Source organism: Neoarius graeffei, chromosome 14 (genome assembly GCF_027579695.1).
Source record: "Neoarius graeffei isolate fNeoGra1 chromosome 14, fNeoGra1.pri, whole genome shotgun sequence".
NCBI classification, from domain to species: domain Eukaryota; kingdom Metazoa; phylum Chordata; class Actinopteri; order Siluriformes; family Ariidae; genus Neoarius; species Neoarius graeffei.
The window spans coordinates 13,617,162-13,638,791 of record NC_083582.1 but is presented as its reverse complement, the minus strand read 5'-3'; the positions used below and the strand labels follow the sequence as shown (position 1 = coordinate 13,638,791).

At 42.2% G+C, this 21,630-nt stretch overlaps 1 protein-coding gene across 3 annotated transcripts in view; it reads right to left on the bottom strand.

Moving 5' to 3' along the window:
* Nucleotides 1-21,630, bottom strand: part of drosha (drosha ribonuclease III) — a 112,858-nt gene that overhangs the window by 55,705 nt on the left and 35,523 nt on the right. For all 3 annotated transcript variants that reach the window (XM_060939317.1, XM_060939318.1, XM_060939319.1), the window contains 6 exons: nt 20,173-20,280; nt 19,607-19,714; nt 15,308-15,446; nt 14,906-14,966; nt 14,762-14,821; nt 12,838-12,937 (listed from right to left, as the gene is read on the bottom strand). In XM_060939317.1, the coding sequence (XP_060795300.1) occupies nt 12,838-12,937; nt 14,762-14,821; nt 14,906-14,966; nt 15,308-15,446; nt 19,607-19,714; nt 20,173-20,280 (576 nt within the window). The remainder of the gene's footprint in view (nt 1-12,837; nt 12,938-14,761; nt 14,822-14,905; nt 14,967-15,307; nt 15,447-19,606; nt 19,715-20,172; nt 20,281-21,630) is intronic.

Here is a 21,630-nt window from a genome sequence, read left to right as displayed (position 1 = left end):
CTTAATACCGAGATAACTATAAACAAAGACTGCAAGAGTTGTATGTCTATAATACAAAGTCAATAACTGCAATCTGAGCTCCTGAGTCTAATAGACTGGGATAACGATACAACGATTGTGTGAGTTGCATGTGAACAAGTCCTATAATAAGAGTCTTAGATCCCAAGACTCAGGGGATTTCAAGCAGATTTTCTTCAGAGCCGTTGCAAAAATCAACATCTCTCACAGACCTAACCAGTTGCTGTCGTAAAAATCAAAGTGAGGCTCAGCCCTAAAAACGGTACGAGTCCCATGTACATACAGAAGCAGGGCAGGAATTTCACGAGGGCCATGACCCTCGTGCCCTCGGAAAAAAATATCTGCTGTAAGGCCACAGTGGCCTTGATGCCCTGCGGTTTTGCAGTCTGCCTTGTGACTGCCAATAGGCTTTAACATCACCTGCATCTATTGAGAAAAAAATATGTCTTTTGATGACATTCTGGATTCTTATTGGGCAACTCATCAGTGGTGGATCGGACTCGAGCCTGGCATGAACCGCTCCGACGTGCTATAATGACACCAATCTATCACCAGCCAACCAGGAGACTTAAATCAAACGCATCCCCTGCCCACTTGTGTCCGCGTCTGAGACGTTGAATTTTCACAGAAGGAGGGAAGAAGTTGACTGAGGTAAGACTGTGTGATAAATTAACGAACTAATAAGATAGGAATTTCAACATATAGGGCTTAAGTTTGTTACAGTTAAATAAGCATTGCTTGTACAGTAACGTTATGTCGTTACAACGTTGACCCACTTTTAACGTGCCGAGTACCGACTGTAGCCGGTAACAAATACTAATTAGCTTGCTGTCAAGTTTTTCCTTTGTCGAGCTTTAAGCGTAAGGTCATGGATGTTACTGCTGCTTGTTCCTGCCGTAATATGATACGTGATATGTGCTGCTGTCTGTTCATAGCTACTTTTTTAATCTATGCAGTTAGCAGTGTTTTGTTACTAGTATTGTATGTTTCTTTTTGCTGTTTAACCGAAGTGTAACTGCTGCCATCTTGACGAGATCACCATCGCAAGAGATTTTATCTCATTGTTTTTGGTGTCATTACAACATTAACATTTACTTTTATTCATTTTCATATACATTCTAGTATATGTTCCATTTACAGTCAAACATTTTGATGTACTCCAGGCTCAATTTTGATTAATCAAAAATCTGCGTAGTAGTACAGTCTGAAGATGCTCTTGCACATTCGGTGTCAACTGAACAAAAATTATGGGAGGATATAGGTTTAATAAGTTTTACAATTTTTGAAGTGAGTGATGGATTGATAAGCTTAGATGTGTTCAATATTTTCTTATCTTCAGACATAATAGTGTCGATGTTTCGTTACCTGCTTGATAGTTTTGACTGAGACTCCAATCTTCCTCAGAAGAGTCATTAGTCCTTAAATTAAATTAATTATAGACGTGAACTTAAAATCATTGTTTTATTTTATGGCCTTGGTTCCCTGGCTTTTGGCCTTCGTGCCCTCAAAAAATTGACAGCGCAAAAAGCCAAGTGGCCTTGCCCCTAAAATGACAAAATTCCAGGCCTGTACACAAGGTATAGTAAGTACAGGGTTAACCTACTAATGAATACGAGCAGTAGCCGGACAGCTGACACGTGTGTGTACGCAGTAAGCCTGCTGCAACATCTTATCATTTTGGCTTGTGAACATGCGCGTTAATGATACCATAAACATAAAAGGATGGCGCACACACTTTACCTGTAGTCTACAGTGCAGTCCAGGAATACCATATGTTATTATGTCGATATACGAAGTTCCCGTGCCCTGTTAAAATCCAACAGGACTCATACAGCTTGGTTTTCACTGAATTTGTCACAAGCAAAAAAAAAAAAAACCCTAAGCTCAAACCTACTATTAAATATAAATATATACCATAAACTCTTCAGCTCAATCCCACATAATTTATTTTGTTTATTTTTTAAAATCTTATTAATTAAATAAAAAACAGCAGGCGTATCTGCATTACGGGCTAAGACAATTTAGGATGAGCAAGTATGCATGGATTTTAGTGCTTAAGAAAGCAAGTAACTAGAACACTGAGCTAAACAGGTAAATATGCAAGTATACATCTATTGAGGTATTTCACCCACGTGACCAAGTCATGTGATGCTGCCATTTTGGACGGCACGGCTCGAATCAGTTTGAATGCGAGGAAGGCAACAAACGAAAAACATAAAAGAAAAAGGAGCGAGATGCAGAAACACCTTCACTATCCAGCGACGTAGGGCATTTACAGGGCGAGCAGAGGGAGAGGTATTTGCAAAAATTGAGGTTAGCAGGCTTAGAGAACGACGTTTACCTGCTTCCACCAGGATTGTTCACTGACGTACGGAAGTACACAAAGCCTTCGTCTTTACCTGACTTCGGCCCACATGATCTGTATACCTATGTCGTTAAAAACCCATCGCCATACACAGGTATTGACCTGAAAGCGTATAAGAGTTTGGATACCTACAAATATTTTGTGTCAGGCTGGGTAACATGCCTACATCAGCGGGTCGTCCCTGGAGCCGGTGGTCGCCATCTTATTACAGCTAAGGTTTGTTCACATTTTCATTTACTTTCGGGCCTCAGGATAAACAAAATGTTATTAAATGTCATTGAAATAACTTCTTAGTGTGTTGAGACATGGCCCGTTATAAATTTGCTGTTACCAGGCAATGACCAAGAACTGTATTATTAGGGTCGGTGTAGTTGTAGCAGTGTATTAGCAACTAGCTGTTAGCACTAGCTAATGTCAACAACATCATAGCTGGTATGTTACTGTAGCAATGTTTACATTCAGTCATTTGGATGACTGTTAAAACCTTTCAGTCTCAAGTTTTTCCTTTACTGGATTTACTAGTTTACTGAGCTAGCGCGCTCGGGCAAGCTGGGAGCTAGCGCGCGCTAGCTGGGAGCTGGCGCGCTAGCTCAGTAAACTAGTAAATCCAGTAAAGGAAAAACTTGAGACTGAAAGGTTTTAACAGTCATCCAAATGACTGAACGTAAACATTGCTACAGTAACATACCAGCTACTGTTGTTGACATTAGCTAGCTTGACGTTCAAAATGGCGGACACCGGGGCGGCACGTGACCCTGTGACGTCAGGTGAAATACCTCAATAAAAATGAGCAAGTAGTTAAGTACAAAAGTATACACTAGGTGGTAGGAAAGTAAAACATCAGGTATCAAACCAAGTGGCCAAAGAGGTGAGTAGTTAGTAGAAAAGAAAGTGAGTCTAAGGCCCTGTCCACACGGCAACGGATTCAGGTGAATCTGATAAAATTGTTTATCGTTTCGGCCTGGCGTCCACACGGCACCGGCATTTTGGGTGCCCCAAAACGAAATCTTTTGAGAATGGGTTCCAGAGTGAAAAAATCTGGCAACGGAGCCGTTGCGAAGTCGTCTGGATGAGTAGAAAGGATTTGTTTACGATGACGTCACAACCACATGTGCTTCATGCCGGGTAGAAGTGTAACGAACTCGATGCGAGTTGTCAACAAATCCTATAACTTGGTTCATGAAATGCGCTTACAAAATATTTTCACTGTGAATATTTATTGTGTAATGGTGCAAAGTGAGAGAGAGAGAGAGAGAATAACCATTAGGGCAGAGTCAATCCCACCAGCAAAAATAGGCAAAAAAAAGGAGCGATCTCACCTCTTCAGATGTTTATTCCGGACAATTAAAGAATTCTGGAGGATATCAGAATGTATGTAAGCGTACTGGCTTACATCTACCCCCGTTCATTCCTCTTTCCGCGTCTCCATTCAAAAAACGAGCACGTGATTTAAAGGGACTATGTCCATAGGATAGGGAGTGAGAAAGTGTGTGCATGTGACAGTGACAGGGATAGTCACTGTGCGCATGCGCAGTTATGCGCATGCATCTACTTCTATTGTTCTGGTGTCTCCGATGGGACCGTCTTAGGCTACGTTTACATTAGACCGTATCTGTCTCGTTTTCTTCGCGGATGCACTGTCCGTTTACATTAAACCACCTGGAAACGCCGGGAAACGGGAATCCGCCAGCGTCCACGTATTCAATCCAGATCGTGTCAGCTCCGGTGCTGTGTAAACATTCAGAATACGCGGATACGCTGTGCTGAGCACTAGCTGGCATCTAATTGGACAACGTCACTGTGACATCCACCTTCCTGATTCGCTGGCGTTGGTCATGTGACGCGACTGCTGAAAAACGGCGCGGACTTCCGCCTTGTATCACCTTTCATTAAAGACTATAAAAGTATGAAAATACTGCAAATACTGCCCATTGTGTAGTTATGATTGTCTTTAGGCTTGCCATCCTTCCACTTGCAAGTGGTAAGTGATATGCACTAGGATCACACACACAGCGGCTCAGTCCCGAATCACAGCTTGTTCACTTCACTCGTGTGCTCTGTGAGCTGCGCAAGGCCGGAGTGCGCACCCTCCAGAGGGCACTCACTGTTCAGGGCGGAGTGATTTGGAGCGCAGGATGCCTGCGGAGCCGAGCGTATCCGTGTATTGGCGTTGCTATGTGCACGCGAATCGTGTATTGGCGTTGCTGTGTGCACACTAATCGTTTTAAAAACGTTAATCTGATGATCCGCTGATACAGTCTAATGTAAACATGGGCTTACAGTGCACACAGTGGTGTGGCATGTGTATTGCATCGTTTTCAGCAAGCGTTCCGTTGCCATATGAACCTGATATTTTACTGATCCGTTGCCCATGTGGACGCGATATTTAAAAAAAAAAATCTCGTTGCCGTTGTCATGTGGATGTAGCCTAAAAGTAACTGTGGGTGGTAAAAGAGAGCAACTGGACTTGCTTGAAGATTCTTGAAGACGTTTCACCTCTCATCCGAAAGGCTTCTTCAGTTCTGTCTGACTAGTAGGGAGTATCAGGTATTTATCCTCTCATGGATGAAAAGCTCATCTAAGGTGTCGTTGAGTCATCCTGTTGGTGTGGGTCACTGGGGGCTGGATGTGAACGGCCTCGAGAGTCATTAGGGTGATCAGTGGATTGCCCGTTAAGGTGATCAATGGAATGCTGATTCTCTCTATCCTCTTGTGAGTCACTGAAAACAGCTGGGTTTTGGTGTGCATTCAGTTGTCTGGGAAGTGTGCCAAGGACTGCATTGTAGTACGTACTCTTCGACTCTCACCACCCACTGGAACACAAATTGGGGGTCATTAGGACATTGCAACACAGGCCTCAGAACATCCCTACAATGGTAGAGGGAAAAGAGAAGGAGCAGAATCACATCAAGAAAGCACTTCAGAACTGCGAGTATCCCAACTGGTCTTTCTTCAAGAGCAGAAAAAGGAACATAACGGACAAGGAGGATAACAGGAACAAACGCAAGAACATTGTCATTCCCTACATTTCTGGTCTATCTGAGAGGCCCTGTCCACACGGCAACGGATTCAGGTGAATCCGATACTATTGTTTATCGTTTCGGCCTGGCGTCCACACGGCACCGGCGTTTTGGGTGCCTCAAAACGCAATCTTTTGAGAACGGGTTCCAGAGTGGAAAGATCTGGCAACGTTGCCTTTGCGAAGTCGTCTGGATGAGTAGAACGGATTTGTTTACGATGACGTCACAACCACATGACTGTCAGTGCTTCACGCCGGGTAGAAGTGTAACGAACTCGATGCGAGTTGTCAACAAATCCTATAACTTGGTTCATGAAACGTGCTTACAAAATATTTTCACTGTGAATATTTATTGTGTAATGGTGCAAAGTGAGAGAGAGAGAGAATAGCCCTTAGGGCAGAGTCAATCCTGCCAGCAAAAATAGGGAAAAAAGGAGCGATCTCACCTCTTCAGATGTTGGTTTAAGTCCTACAATACATTCCTCAAAAAGGGCATAGAAGAACAAATTAATCCATCAACGTGTAGCATTCAATTTATTCCGGACCATTAAAGACGCCACCTTCTGCGTAGAATCATACGTCATCCTCGCCGCCATATTGGATGGGTCAAAGCGGAGAATAAAGATGCCTCATTCATGTGCTGCGTTTAACTGTACCAACAGGTTTGTCGTCCAAACGAGATCACATGGGATTACCTTTCACAGGTGAGACTGGAAAAATACTTTTCATTGTATTTGGTCATTATAATGTAATTTTACGAACAGATTTTTATGACTTTGTGGCTAATATGAAGTCTCGCGCATAATAGTTTATGCGCATGCGTCCTTACTTCTTCTATTGTTCTGGTGTCTCCGAAGGGACCGTCTTACAGCGCCCCTAGAGGTGTGGCATGTGTATTGCATCGTTTTCAGCAAGCATTGCGTTGCCATATGGACCTGATATTTTACTGATCGTTGCCCATGTGGACGCGATATTTTTTTAAATAACATCTCGTTGCCGTTGTCGTGTGGATGTAGCCTGAGAAACTCAGGAGGATCTTCTACAAACACAACATTCCCGTACATTTCAGACCCAGTAACACCCTGAAGCAGAAACTGGTCCACCCTAAGGACAGAATAGCCAGACACAAACAGGACAACATAGTGTATGCAATTCAGTGCAGTGAGGAATGCACGGACTCATATATTGGGGAAACAAAACAACCGCTTCACAGGCGTATGGCTCAATACAGGAGAGCCAGTTCCTCAGGCCAGGACTCTGCCGTCTACCTTCACCTTAACAACAAAGGACACTCATTTCAGGATTGCAAAGTATGCATTTTAGCCAGAGAGGATCGTTGGTATGAGCGAGGAGTTAAAGAAGCCATTTTTGTCAACCTGGAACGGCCATCACTGAACAAAGGTGGGAGTCTAAGACATAATTTATCAGCCACCTACAATGCAGTCCTTGGCACACCTCCCAGACAACTGAATGCACACCAAAACCCAGCTGTTTTCAGTCAGTGCGTTTACATGCACATAGAGAGAATCGAATTTCTGCCGTTGCTCGACTGAAATCGAAGTTCAAAATGCCATGTATACACCTTAATTCGGCTGAAATTGAACCGAACTTGATTTCTCGGAATCGAGCTACACGACCTAGATTATGCGATTTCTGCTGAGCTACTTAGTGCATGTATACCCTATCGAGCTAGTAGTCGAGCTACTTACTGCCCCTTCCGGAAGTGATGAGTGACGAGACCACAAGCGGGAAACACAACAGCCTCGGTCGGCATGACAACAGTAGTAGCGAGCAGCAGAAGAGGTCAGGAGGAATAAACGAAGAAGAGAAAATGGCGATGTAGAGCTCTCTGAAGTGTGGGTGGAGCACAGAGGACGGCAGGACAAAGCTTCTGGTACTAATAGGCTTTTTATTGTCAGACTTTTCAGTTTAACAGCCTACTTTTATTCTTGAGAGAAACACACACGCGCGCGCGCTGTGTTCTAGTCCCGGGATGAGCTCTCCCTCTGCCTCCTTAAATAGGGTGCGGTTACTGGGAAGACACACAAAGACAGGTTAATTACCGTCAGGTGTAGTGATTCTGCCACTCACCTTCCCTGGCTCCGACCTCCTGTCACAGACCGGCGCTTGACCACGCCCCCACTGCCACAGGCAAGCAGAAACGTGCACTTCTGGAGCAATGAGGAGACAGAGTTCATGCTCATTCAGCTTAAGGAGTTGAATATATTAAAATTCATGGACGGGAGAAAAACGCGCAATGGAAAACACGGAACTGATAACTTTGTTTACACTCTTGAATAGCTCTTCTTCATGACGACAACCGGAAGTGTACCAACACTATGGGGCGTGTAGCGCCACCTGTGGCTCGGGTGCACAATGCACCTCACACAATAGCCCGATTTCATTGTGTGCATGTACGATTGGATTTCTCTGGCACCCTGCTGGGACCTTCAGCTCGATTACCGACAGCAGCTCGATTTGGATGTGCATGTAAACGTAGTCAGTGACTCACAAGAGGATAGAGAGAATCAGCATTCCATTGATCACCTTAATGGGCAATCCATTGATCACCCTAACGACTCTCGAGGCCGTTCACATCCAGCCCCCAGTGACCCACACCAACAGGATGACTCAACGACACCTTAGATGAGCTTTTCATACATGAGAGGATAAATACCTGATACTCCCTACTAGTCAGACAGAACTGAAGAAGCCTTTCGGATGAGAGATGAAATGTCTTCAAGAATCTTCAAGCAAATCCAGTTGCTCTCTTTTACCACCCACAGTTACTATGACCTGGATGACTGAGAATCTTCACAGACATGAGTCTAAAAGTCTAAAGTCCTTCCCGTGCCATAGCCTGGTCTTCCCAGGCAGTCTCCCATCCCAGTACTAACCAGGCCCTTCAGACGCATTGCGTGGCGCCGAGTTCCCTTTCCGTAGGCCTTGGCCTCTCGCCTATATAGCCAGGCTTACGGGAGGGGCTACTCCTCTGGTAACTGCAAGTTTGACTCCCCAAGCACATCTGTATTGCAGGATGCCTTGCCAGACGGCAATAGGTACAGTGGTGCTTGAAAGTTTGTGAACCCTTTAGAATTTTCTATAATTCTGCATAAATATGACCTAAAACATCATCAGATTTTCAAACAAGTCCTAAAAGTAGATAAAGAGAACCCAGTTAAACAAATGAGACAAAAATATGATACTTGGTCATTTATTTGTTGAGGAAAATGATCCAATATTACATATCTGTGAGTGGCAAAAGTATGTGAACCTTTGCTTTCAGTATCTGGTGTGACCCCCTTGTGCAGCAATAACTGCAACTAAACGTTTCCGGTAACTGTTGATCAGTCCTGCACACCAGCTTGGAGGAATTTTAGCCCATTCCTCCATACAGAACAGCTTCAACTCTGGGATGTTGGTGGGTTTCCTCACATGAACTGCTTGCTTCAGGTCCTTCCACAACATTTTGATTGGATTAAGGTCAGGACTTTGACTTGGCCATTCCAAAACATTAACTTTATTCTTCTTTAACCATTCTTTGGTAGAACAACTTGTGTGTTTAGGGTCATTGTCTTGCTGCATGACTCACCTTCTCTTGAGATTCAGTTCATGGACAGATGTCCTGACGTTTTCCTTTAGAATTTGCTGGTATAATTCAGAATTCATTGTTCCATCAATGATGGCAAGCCATCCTGGCCCAAACCATGACACTACCACCACCATGTTTCACAGATGGGATAAGGTTCTTATGCTGGAATGCAGTGTTTTCCTTTCTCCAAACATAACACTTCTCATTGAAACCCAAAAGTTAAATTTTGGTCTCATCCATCCACAAAACGTTTTTCCAATAGCCTTCTGGCTTGTCCACGTGATCTTTAGCAAAGTGCAGACGAGCAGCAATGTTCTTTTTGGAGAGCAGTGGCTTTCTCCTTGCAACCCTGCCATGCACACCATTGTTGTTTAGTGTTCTCCTGATGGTGGACTCATAAACATTAACATTAGCCAATGTGAGAGAGGCCTTCAGTTGCTTAGAAGTTACCCTGGGGTCCTTTGTGACCTCACTGACTATTACACACCTTGCTCTTGGAGTGATCTTTGTTGGTTGACCACTCCTGGGGAGGGTAACAATGGTCTTGAATTTCCTCCATTTGTACACAATCTGTCTGACTGTGGATTGGTGGAGTCCAAACTCTTTAGAGATGGTTTTGTCACCTTTTCCAGCCTGATGAGCATCAACCATACTTTTTCTGAGGTCCTCAGAAATCTCCTTTGTTCATGCCAGGATACACTTCCACAAACGTGTTGTGAAGATCAGACTTTGATAGATCCCTGTTCTTTAAATAAAACAGGGTGCCCACTCACACCTGATTGTCATCCCATTGATTGAAAACACCTGACTCTAATTTCACCTTCAAATTAGCTGCTAATCCTAGAGGTTCACATATTTTTGCCACTCACAGATATGTAATATTGGATGATTTTCCTCAATAAATAAATGACCAAGTATAACATTTTTGTCCCATTTGTTTAACTGGGTTCTCTTTAACTACTTTTAGGACTTGTGTGAAAATCTGATGATGTTTTAGGTCATATTTATGCAGAAATATAGAAAATTCTAAAGGGTTCACAAACTTTCAAGCACCACTGTACCATTTTTATGATGGTCTTTGGTATGACCCAACCGTGAGTAGAACTCGTGATCTCCTGATTGAGAGGCGGACACGTGAACCACTAGGCTAGCTCCCGGTAAAGAAAGTGCGTAGGACACAATAATTTAAGTACACAAACACAAGAAAGAAAGCAAGCAAGTATGAGAGAAACTAAACAGGCACACAAGCAAGTAAGAAAATAGGCAAGTACACAACAACATTCCAACAGATAAAGCTACATACACATTGGTGGAAAGTTTATAAAAGCACAACTAATCATCCCTGAACTGATTTTACAACACACACTTAGTCTAACGATGAAGAAGGGAAGAGAAAGGAGTTGCAGGACAACCTGAAAGCAGCTGGAACAACAGTTACACTGAGAACAATAAACTGCACCGCAATCACCTCTGTTGTTCCTACACCTCATACTAAACACCTTTGCTTTAAAAAAAAAAAAAAACAAGCGAAGAAACGTATCTAAATCCATTTCCACAAACCAGTTCCGAGACAATATTTTCAGACTGTCATGTTTGGAGAAAGTAAGTTAGTTTGTGCATAAGACTTGAACACTGTACCAACAGTGAAGCATGGTGGTGGGAGCATCACGACGTGAAGCCGATTCTCTGCAAATGGTATTCAAGCATTACACATCGAAGAGAGGAGATGGACGTTTCAACAAGACGAACGAACTCAAGCAGGTCCCTTGCATGGCCTTGCCAATCTCCTGTGTTCAGTCCCGTGGAAAATTTATGGAGGATTTTGAAATTGCGAGTCCATCAAATACAAAAGTATGCAAGTAAAGCATTCACATAATGGAGTAGCTAAGTAGGAGAGGAAGCAAAGATAAATGTTTATAAGTATGAATGTAGCCATGTGGTGGTGGCAAGTTAGTAAAGTAGAAAAATAAACAAAGTAGTGGAAACTAAGTAGTGTGCACTGATGTGGTCAAAAAGGAAACTAGCAGAGTATGAAAGTAGAGAAGTATGAATGTAGTGTGAAATGGAAAATGTAGTGTGTGTGTTTTTGTGTGTTTTTCCCCCCTTTAACTCCCCTCAATGCTCTCTCTCTCTCTCTCTCTCTCTCTCTCTCACACACCCCGCCAGACGGTTCAGTTAACGCTAGCCTCCACACACCTGTGTGATTTGCTTTTCGCTTGCATTCCCGTGTGCATCTTTAATCACGTTTTTCAAAACATCGATTCATCTCCTTTATCTTTCCTGTAAAGCTGCTTCGTTGTTTCCCTGCACTCCCGCTTCAGTTCGCAGCTTCTCTTCGCTACGTGATGGATCAGCGTGTTTATTAGATACAGCAAAGAAAAAAAACCAAACGAACAAAAAAACATAAAAAAACATTAAAATGCAGGGAAAAGACACAGAAAAACAAACAAACATGAACCCTATGGGGAAGCGAGTCGACTTCACAGCGGATTACGAGGACGTCTTCCACAGATGATTTTTAAGGGAGATAATTACAAGTGTTCTTGAGCGTACAGAAGTAAACAAGACGAAACAGGAGAACTGGAACAAGGCTAAAACAAAAAGACAAAAGGTTTATGCAAATTAAAACACACACAGTTCATTCTGAAAAGTTTTCTCTAGTGAGTAAATTGCAACGAGATGGAGAAGATTAAAATTTATCCCTTTTTCTTTCCTTGCTGGCAAATTGGAACGGGGCCAGACGTGACGTCCAGTGGAACACGCTTCAGTGTGGAAACATTTCTTTGTGAGGTAATGAACTGGAACAAGACCAAAAAAAGGAGACGTTTCTTATACAAAACTTTAAGGTGGAGAAAAAAAAAAGACCAATGGGATGTTATTCGCGAGCGATTGAGGCCACTTCATGCACTACTTCTTTATTTTTTTATTTCCTGCTCCCAGTGAACTGGAAAGAGGTCTAAAGATTTCATTATTTAAAAAAAGAACTGAATATAAAATTGCTTGGCCTAAAGTTTGAGACACACCAGAATTGGGGTTTTGGGGAAAACACTTTTAAATCCTGTTGATTTTCAGATTTTTTTGAACAATGCAGATTAAAAAAAAATGAGGTTTGTCATTTTGTCAAACAGATTTAATCAGGGTTTTTTTTTGCCGAGCAGCAAATGTTAACAAAAAACAACAAAAAAAAACCAACCGAAAAAAAACCCCCGAGGTGATTTATACGGATTTTGTCTTTAAGCAAAAGCGAAACACGCTGAAGTGAATTGCAATGTTGGAGCGTCGTCGTGATGGAAAGTGAAAGTTGTAATTGCTTTTTTTCCCTCATGTTACGGAATAATTATGGATGTTCGATATGGAGGAGGGGGGGGAAAGTGTGCAGAGGAACTGAGAGGGGAAGCAGAGCGAGGTTTTAATTTCTCATGGGGGAATGGTACATTATCCCTGCAATAATCTCAGCTTTAATTACACACACAGACAGACAGCGAGGTGAGGGAGAATGGCAGGCTGAGTGCGTCACTCTGACAAAACCAAACAGCAAAGAAAATTACAAATCATTAGAATAATACTAATAATAATAATAATACACTTGCAGCAGTGAAAGCTTTGAGCTGGTCTATTTGAGCAGTTGTATTTTGTTTCCTGTTCATTCGTTAAGATTTATATTAATTTGTTACCATGGATACATGCACCTGACAGACATCAATCACGTATACATAGCATGCTAACTACGTTTACTTAATGAGCTTTTTAAGAGCTAGACTATTCTATTTCTAGTCGAGGTAAACATAATACTTCGCTTGAACAGTGATAAAGTTATGATGCCTTCTACCACGTGTTGCTCACCTTAGCCAGCATGGCGAGGTGCTGATTCTGAACGATGGCAGTGCGATATGTCGCTAATCCTCCTTCCTCCAGGGTGGGGAACAGGTAGTACAGGTGAACGCTGGACAACACACATCAGGTCCAAGTTAAATCCAGTATATAATTATTTCATTACAGTGTTAGGAAACAGCTTAGTGTGTGTCAGGCTTGTATAGTAAATGCAACAGCAGGCAGTGCAGTGTTTTCCCCAGAAAAAAAAATTAAAGCCCTAAATTCTGGCATGATAATACACAGACAACTAAGCGCCAACGGCGCGAAGCGAAACTAGGGGGGTCCGGGGGCATGCACCCCCGGAAAATTTTTTGAAAATCGATGCTCTCAGGTGCATTTTCAGGGTCTCTGAGAGGTTTTCGATACATGATTATAGGATAGATTTTACCAGTGTTTCAATGATTTCTGACCTAAATAGTATTAATGTATACACATTTGAAATTTCACCTTAAAGTTCAACATGCAAGTTAAACTGTTTTGTTATAGATTACTTAGGTATATGATAGATTGAAAATCTACGGGGATACCTTAATTATCTATGATCAAGTAGTGTTGTAACAAAAATGTGCATGAAAATATGAACAGTGGTTTGCTCCATCTTATGCAATCCAGTGAAGAGAATCGATCATCATGACCTCCTGTTGATCACAAAGGGATCTGAACCTAAGAACTGCCACCTTAAAATAAGTTGCTGTATTACTATAACTGTAATGATTTAGAATGTTTCTGATGCAATTACCGTAATACATATATAACTAAGATTCGCTGAAAAGAAAAGTAAGGCAACTGCATATTATAAGGTTTAAATTTTGGCACTTTATTAAATGGACTAGATTAAGATTAAAACATATTTAAGGGAAAAGAAAACTTAATTCATACATTTAAGTTTGCAGAAAGATTATATTATAAACACATTCATGAATGATAATAGACTAGGTCAAACTTTTGTGATGAAAATCAATCAGCTTTGTCCATCTGGTGGGGGATGACATCGGCAGCCGATGAGATCGCTTATAATGAATCGGAAACTTCCGGGATGTCTGACGTTTTTTTTTCGATATTTTTATTGGACGGTTTGAACATGCGATCTTGATATAGCCAACAGACTACAGTTTGTTTACATCATACCACGCGAACATGTTACTTTGACAGAATCAACACAAACACTGGAAAAGAAGACTGCTTGTTTAACACAAATATCAATTAATATGTAAATGGATCTGTTATTTGCTCTCCTACGTATGTAGTTACTTGTGGGTAGGAAATTTAACATATCGGTATAAATCTAAGTGTATCGGCAGGCAGAGCAAGCGTATCGGGCCCGATACGCTAAAACACTTTGGGGAAAACCATGCAGTGTGTCAAGGGATACCCACTCGGCCGTATTAGCCCATTTGCTAAGTTACTGCTGAGTTGGTTTAGACTTGGCAGAGGTGTACCATACCTTAAATCAGTCAAGCCCTTTGATACACTTGCTCCATGACGGTGTGTATGGGGTGCATTCCCAATGTGTGAGGGACTGACTACATTACCCATAATTCACTGCAAACATACAAGAGAAGAGTGTGTGACAAAAAGTTTAAAGTTAAAGCGCCGTTATCCGGAACACACAGCGAGAGGTCACATGTCTCTGCGTCTCCGTGTGTATAACGTGTTGTTCTGGTTTAATAATAGTGTCTGGAATTAGTGAGTCTGCGCTATTGGATGTCTCCGGTTGATTAATTATCGGTTGTCATGGAAACTTTCAATCTTTAAACGGTGAGAAAATATCAGCATAATTACACACAGAGAGATAGATAGAGAGAGAGAGAGAGAGAGAGAGAGAGAGAGAGACAAAGAGAGAGAGAGAGAGAGAGAGAGAGAGAGAGACCCCCACACACATGCATTCACTCACCTAGTTAGAAATTCAACAACAGCATCACCAAGAAACTCCAGACGCTCATTATGATTAATCCTGTCAGAGAGCATGAGAGATATTTAATAAACACACACACACAAAATCAAATAAAAAAAAAAAAGTAGTAAACAGAAAAGTCACCTGGAAGGTGTGGGGTCGTCCTGCCCCAGCCGGGACATGATGTTAATCAATGTGTTAATTCCTGAAGGAGAAAAGAATATTAAACGTGTGTACGCTTTTTTGTTTTTTCTTTTCTTTTTTTTGGGGGGGGGCAGAAAAAGAGTACAAGAGGAAAAAAATCTGAAAAGAAATGTAAAAAAAAAAACCCAGAAAGAGTATAATATAAATCAAAAGTGTTTAAAAACGGAGTGGTAAAGAGAGAGCATGTATACAATGTAGAGCAAAGAAAAAAGTATGAAAAAAATCATGAGTGTAAAAAGAATATAATCATCAAAAAGAAATCGGTATAAAGATAATGAGTGTAGAATATGAGCTTTGGCAAAGGAAATTAAAAGGAAATGTAAGTTGTGTGTGTGTATGTACCTTTTTTCCTCATGTACATATGGTGGACCTTCCTGTCGCCATATTTGGGCTGACGGATGCCACAGTTGGACAGAGAGTTACGGGCGTGATCAGGGTTCATCCCGAAGTTCAGGTGATGACTCGGGTGAGTCATGGCCAGCTGAGGAGGAGAAGAAACACAGGAATGGATGGAGAAAAAAAATGATAATAAAAAAATCAATAGCCTATCATCGTTAATTATGTTTCATATAACACAGAAAGTGAACCCCAGGCAGCGGGAGGAGCAGGAAGGGACAGAGAGGAGGAAGAGGGGACAAAACTGTCAGAGAAAACACATGAGAAAGAGGAAAAGCAAGAAAAAAAATAGTGAAATGGAAGACAAAGTTTTATATTTTTTGGCTGTGCTTAATAATAAACAATACAATATTTATTCTGGAAAGAATCCAAGCAAAAACAAGGAAGGGAATAAAGAAATGAGACAACAGAAGGAAACATGAAAAACACAATGCAGTAAAATCCAGAAAACAGGTAAGGAAACAGACAGGAAGTAAACAGGAAAAAAACAAGGAAGGAAACATGAAAACCATGTAGAAATATAGCTGCAAGCAGCAATGTGGGGGCCAAGCAGCATATGAGCCTAGTCGTCAGGCCAGCAGAATGCACTTGGGCCAGGTAATGCCCTTGTGCAGCTTAGTCCAAAGTTGCTATCCACCAAGTTTGGGAGAAATTGGTCAAAAATTGAGGGAGGAGAAGCATTTTAATAGATTTTTACAAAATTCAAAATGGCGGAAAATCCTCAAGGCTGAATAAGACTTCATAGGGTGCGATGGATTTGGCTTGAGCCAAGGATTCCAGAGATAGTGGAATTTTATTTCTAGCCCAAACGCATCATGAGATATGAGCCAAAAGTCATTTTTCCTAGTTATAGCGCCCCCTAGCGGCCTAGTTGTTCCAATTTTTTTGTGGGCCTTTGTGGTGGTGTCTGGCATAATGCCACCAAGTTTCGTTAAGATCTGCCAAAGGGCGGCCGAGATATGAGCACACTTCCTCTTTCACATCTGCGCAGCCAAATTTGATTGGCTTCCATGGCCAAACGCTTAGGAAATTCGAAAATCCGTGTAAGTTTCTTGTGCAGGTTCATCCACAGTTGCTATGTACCAAGTTTGGCAGAAATTAGTCAAAGATTGAGGGAGGAGAAGCATTTTAATTGATTTTCACATAATTCAAAATGGCGGAAAATCTACAGGGTGGAATATGACGACACAGGGCGCCTTGGATTCCTTTTGACCCAAGCATTCCAGCGATACTAAGATTTTGATGATCAGACGTATGGTTCAAAAGTAACAAGCAAAAATGTACCTGCCAATTTGACCTGTTGGTGGCGCTAGAGGATTGGGGGTGGGGACCTAAAATTTCTTGAAGGCAATCATGAGACTGTCTAGAATGTGGGTGCAGACCAGTTTTTGGGAAAATCCGACTAAATTTGCAGAAGGAGAAGCATTTTATTGATTTTCACAAAACCCAAAATGGCGGAGATTATATTCTGGTGTACATGACGTCATAGGGTGCGTTGGAATCCTCTTGGCCCAAGGATTCTAGGGATACCAAGTTTTTGACAATCGGGTGCACGTATCAAAAGTTACAAGCAGAAATGTACCTCAAATTTTGACCTGTTGGTGGCGCTAGAGGGTTTGAGCTGGGCATCTGGATTTTTTTTGTGGCGAGTCCTGGGATAGACTAGAATCTGTGTGAAAAATGTGAAAACATTCCTATGAAGGCTGCCGAGATATGAGCTCACTTCCTGCTTGGGGTCTTTGCAGACGCGTTTCATTGGCTGCTGCGGCCAAATAGTTTTAAATTTCAAAACACTGAGCATAACTTTTGTGCGGCTTCGTCCAATGATGCCATGTACCAAGTCTGGGAAAAATTGATCAAAAATTGAGGGAGGAGTAGCAATTTAATTGATTTTAACAAAATTTGATTGGCTGCCACAGCCAAACGCTTGTGAAATTCAAAACACTGAGCATAACTTTTGTGCGGCTTGGTCCACTTATGCTATCAACCAAGTCTGGGAAAAATTGGTCAAAAATTGAGGGAGTTGATGCGTTTTAACTGATTTTGACAAAATTCAAAATGGCGGAAAATCTACCAGGTGGAATATGACGAGATAGGGCGATTTGGATTCGATTTGACTGAAGGACTCCAGAGATACTAAGATTTTGATGATCGGACGTACGGTTCAAAAGTAACAAGCAGAAATGTACTTCCAACTTTGACCTGTTGGTGGCGCTAGAGAGTTTGAGGTGGTGAGCTGAAATTTGCTGAGAAGAACCTTGAGGCAGCCTAGAATCAGTGTGCCAAATTTCACAACCTCTCGTCAGACGGTTCTATGGCTTGCCATAGAATTTCATTGATTTTAACAAAATTGAAAATGGCGGAAAATCCTCAACTCAGAACATGACGTCATAGGGTGCGATGGATTTGTCTTGACCCAAGGATTCCAGAGATAGTGGAATTTTGTTTCACCCCAAAACGCATCATGAGATATGAGCCAAAAGTCATTTTTCCTAGTTATAGCGCCCCCTAGCAGCAAATTTATTCCAAATTTTTTGTGGGCGTTTGTGGAGGAGTGGGGCATCATGCCACCAAGTTTCGTTAAGATTTGCCAAAGGGTGGCAGAGATATAAGCACACTTCCTGTTTCACGTCTGCGCAGCCAAATTCGATTGGCTGCCACGGCCAAACGCTTGTGAAATTCAAAACACTGAGCATAACTTTTGTGTGGCTTGGTTCACTTATGCTATCAACCAAGTCTGGGAAAAATTGGTCAAAAATTGAGGGAGTTGATGCGTTTTAACTGATTTTGACAAAATTCAAAATGGCGGAAAATCTACCAGGTGGAATATGACGAGATAGGGCGATTTGTATTCGATTTGACTGAAGGACTCCAGAGATACTAAGATTTTGACGATCGGACGTACGGTTCAAAAGTAACAAGCAGAAATGTACTTCCAACTTTGACCTGTTGGTGGCGCTAGAGAGTTTGAGGTGGTGAGCTGAAATTTGCTGAGAAGAACCTTGAGGCAGCCTAGAATCAGTGTGCCAAATTTCACAACCTCTCGTCAGACGGTTCTATGGGTTGCCATAGAATTTCATTGATTTTAACAAAATTCAAAATGGCGGAAAATCCTCAACTCAGAACATAACATCATAGGGTGTGATGGATTTGGCTTGACCCAAGGATTCCAGAGATAGTGGAATTTTGTTTCTCCCCCAAACGCATCATGAGATATGAGCCAAAAGTCATTTTTCCTAGTTATAGCGCCCCCTAGCAGCAAATTTATTCCAAATCTTTTGTGGGCATTTGTGGAGAGGTGGGGCATCATGCCACCAAGTTTCGTTAAGATATGCCAAAGGGTGGCAGAGATATGAGCACACTTCCTGTTTCGCGTCTGCACAGCCAAATTTGATTGGCTGCCACGGCCAAACGCTTGTGAAATTCAAAACACTGAGCATAACTTTTGTGCGGCTTGGTCCACTTATGCTATCAACCAAGTCTGGGAAAAATTGGTCAAAAATTGAGGGAGTTGATGCGTTTTAACTGATTTTGACAAAATTCAAAATGGCGGGAAAACTATATGGGTGGAAAACGACGTCATGGGGTCCGTTGGATTCGTCTTGGCCCAAGGATTCCAGGGATACCAAGTTTTTGAAAATTGGACCAACGGTTCAAAAGTTACAAGCAGAAATGTAACTTTGACCTGTTGGTGGCGCTAGAGGTTTTAAAGGAGAGGCCTGAAATTTGCTGAGAGTAATGTTGAGACTGTCTAGAATCAGTGTGCAAAATTTCACAATTTTTTACCAGACGGTTCTATGGGCTGCCATAGACTTGCAGAGGCGGAAGAACGTTGAATAATAATAGGAAACAGTAGAAACACTATGGGTGCCTTCGCAGCTTCGCTGCTTGGCCCCCCAAAACAAGCAAGGAAATAAGGAAAGAGGGAAGTGAGGAAGGACAGATGGAAAGAGGGAAGTGAAGGAAATGAGGAACGAAACGAGGAAGGAGGGAAGTGAGGAAGGAAATGAGAACGTGAAGAAGGAAACGAGGAAAGAGGGAAATATGGAAGGAAAGATGGAGGGAATAAAGGAATAAAACAAAAGGAAGGAGGAAAATGAGGAAGGAAACAAGGAACTAATATTAAACCAAGAAAGAAACGAGGACTAAAAGAGGAAGGAAGGGAACAAGAATGAAAACAGATGAACGGAACAGAGAGGAAGAAATAAAAATGAAAAAGCAAACAAGTTAAAAGTGTGTGTTCACCTGCAGGAGGCATCGCTCTTTAAACATGTAACCTATCAGCTTATCCAGGTGCATCAGACACTGGTGGTACCGAATGTGGTGGGTCAGAACCGGGAGCATCATCGCATGCTGTATCACACACACACACACACACACACACACACACACACACACACACACACACACACACACGCAGAAGGATTACTGAGCAGACAGACAATCGAAAACAAGACAGAAGAGAGAATTCAATCAGCTCTTCATTATTTATTAAGAGGCCTTCTAATGGAGCGATAGATCCAAGTGTGAAACAAACACACACACACTTTTCATTTTGACACACATTATTTTTCAGAAAAAGACAAGCATTGGATTTCTGTCTCTTTCATTTTTCAGTTGGTCTAGGTTCTCTAGGCATTAGTTAGTGTGTGTGTGTGTGTGTGTGTGTGAGAGAGAGAGAGAGAGAGAGAGAGAGAGATATCTTTTCGGCATTAGCCGAAGCTGTGTTATGCAGGAACGCTGGAGTAGCACACTGATCTTAGACACACTAACAGATTGGAATGATGTACAGGAAGTGTGTGAGAGTACACCTGGCAGACGTCAGATCGTATCCCGGTTTTCCAGAAGCCTTGGCTGCTGAGTTCTACCGTCACTTCCCTCCTCATCGTGTTCTTCTGCCTGATCTTTTGCAGAGCTTCCTGTACACACACACACAGAGTTTGTGTATTGTACGGGGCGAATGTAAGATGTGTGGAAGGGGGTGGGGCTTCGAAGAGTTCAAAATACCTACATAACTGTCAATCATTCCAGATTCATGTGTTCATCAACTGCTAACAGGTTCAGGGTGTAATTTTAGCCCGATGCAGAATGATGATCTGTGCTGTTCACACTCCAATCCCCTGCAGCACTGCCACCTACACAGTCGTACATGACACACTGTGATTTTCTCTTTCATCTGTGTGTGTGTGTGTGTGTGTGTGTGTTCTGCTTAAGCTCCTTTATATTCTTAAGTTCATGCATGTTGACGTTCTCTTTGATTTCACCAGGTTTGAATAAATGTCACTAACAAATATTGTGTGTACCATTAATTGTTTCTGTATATCTCTGGTCAAGGCTGCTTGGCTCCAAGCATCAACTTACCATAACTAATATGATATTTAGACTGCATGCCAAATATAAAACCTCCTGGCAACATCCGAGGTCAGCTCACTGGCACCTGATCGATCATGTCATCACCAGACAGAGGGATATACAAGATGTCAATATCACAAGCACTTACCGTGGTGCTGAATGCTGGACAGACCACATACTTATCCATTTAGAGCTCAACATTCATGTTGCACCACGTCGGAAAAGGCAGGGATCAACGCTAGAACGCTTAAACATCTCTAGCCTAAAAGACATCGAGAACAGGAAACTACTTGCTGATAGCCTTGCAGAAGTTTTATCACAGCCTGAAAGCCTCGACATCCCGAACAACTTCAATACCAATTGGAATGACTTCTGCATAGAAGTCTATGAAACAGCTGTGAACACCACTGGCTTTGCAAAGTGCCATCATAAAGACTGGTTTGACAATAATGACTCTGCTATTCAGGCCATCTTGGAGGAGAAATGTGCTGCCTTCCATGACTGGCTAAATAATAAGAACTGTCCCCAAAAGAAATAGCACTTTACTCAGCTCCATAGCAAAGCTCAAACCAAGCTTCGCACTATTAGGCATGCCTGGTGGGAGAAAATGGCTGACGATATCCAAGCTGCAACCAACCTGAACAACTCACGTAACTTCTAGGAGGGCATTCAGACCTTCCCGTCGTTCTGTTGCTCTGCAAAAATCCATCAGTGACACCCTCATTTCTGGCAGGAAGGAAATCCTCAGCTGCTGGGCCAAACATTTTGAAAATCTCTTTGACCACAAACCACTAATTGACCTCGCTGCAGTGGATAAGCTTCCACAGGCCTCTATTCATCAGACTATTGCATCAACTCCTACAGAGTAGGAAGTTGCCTTGGCAATCAATGCACTCCGTAACAACAGAGCTCTTGGA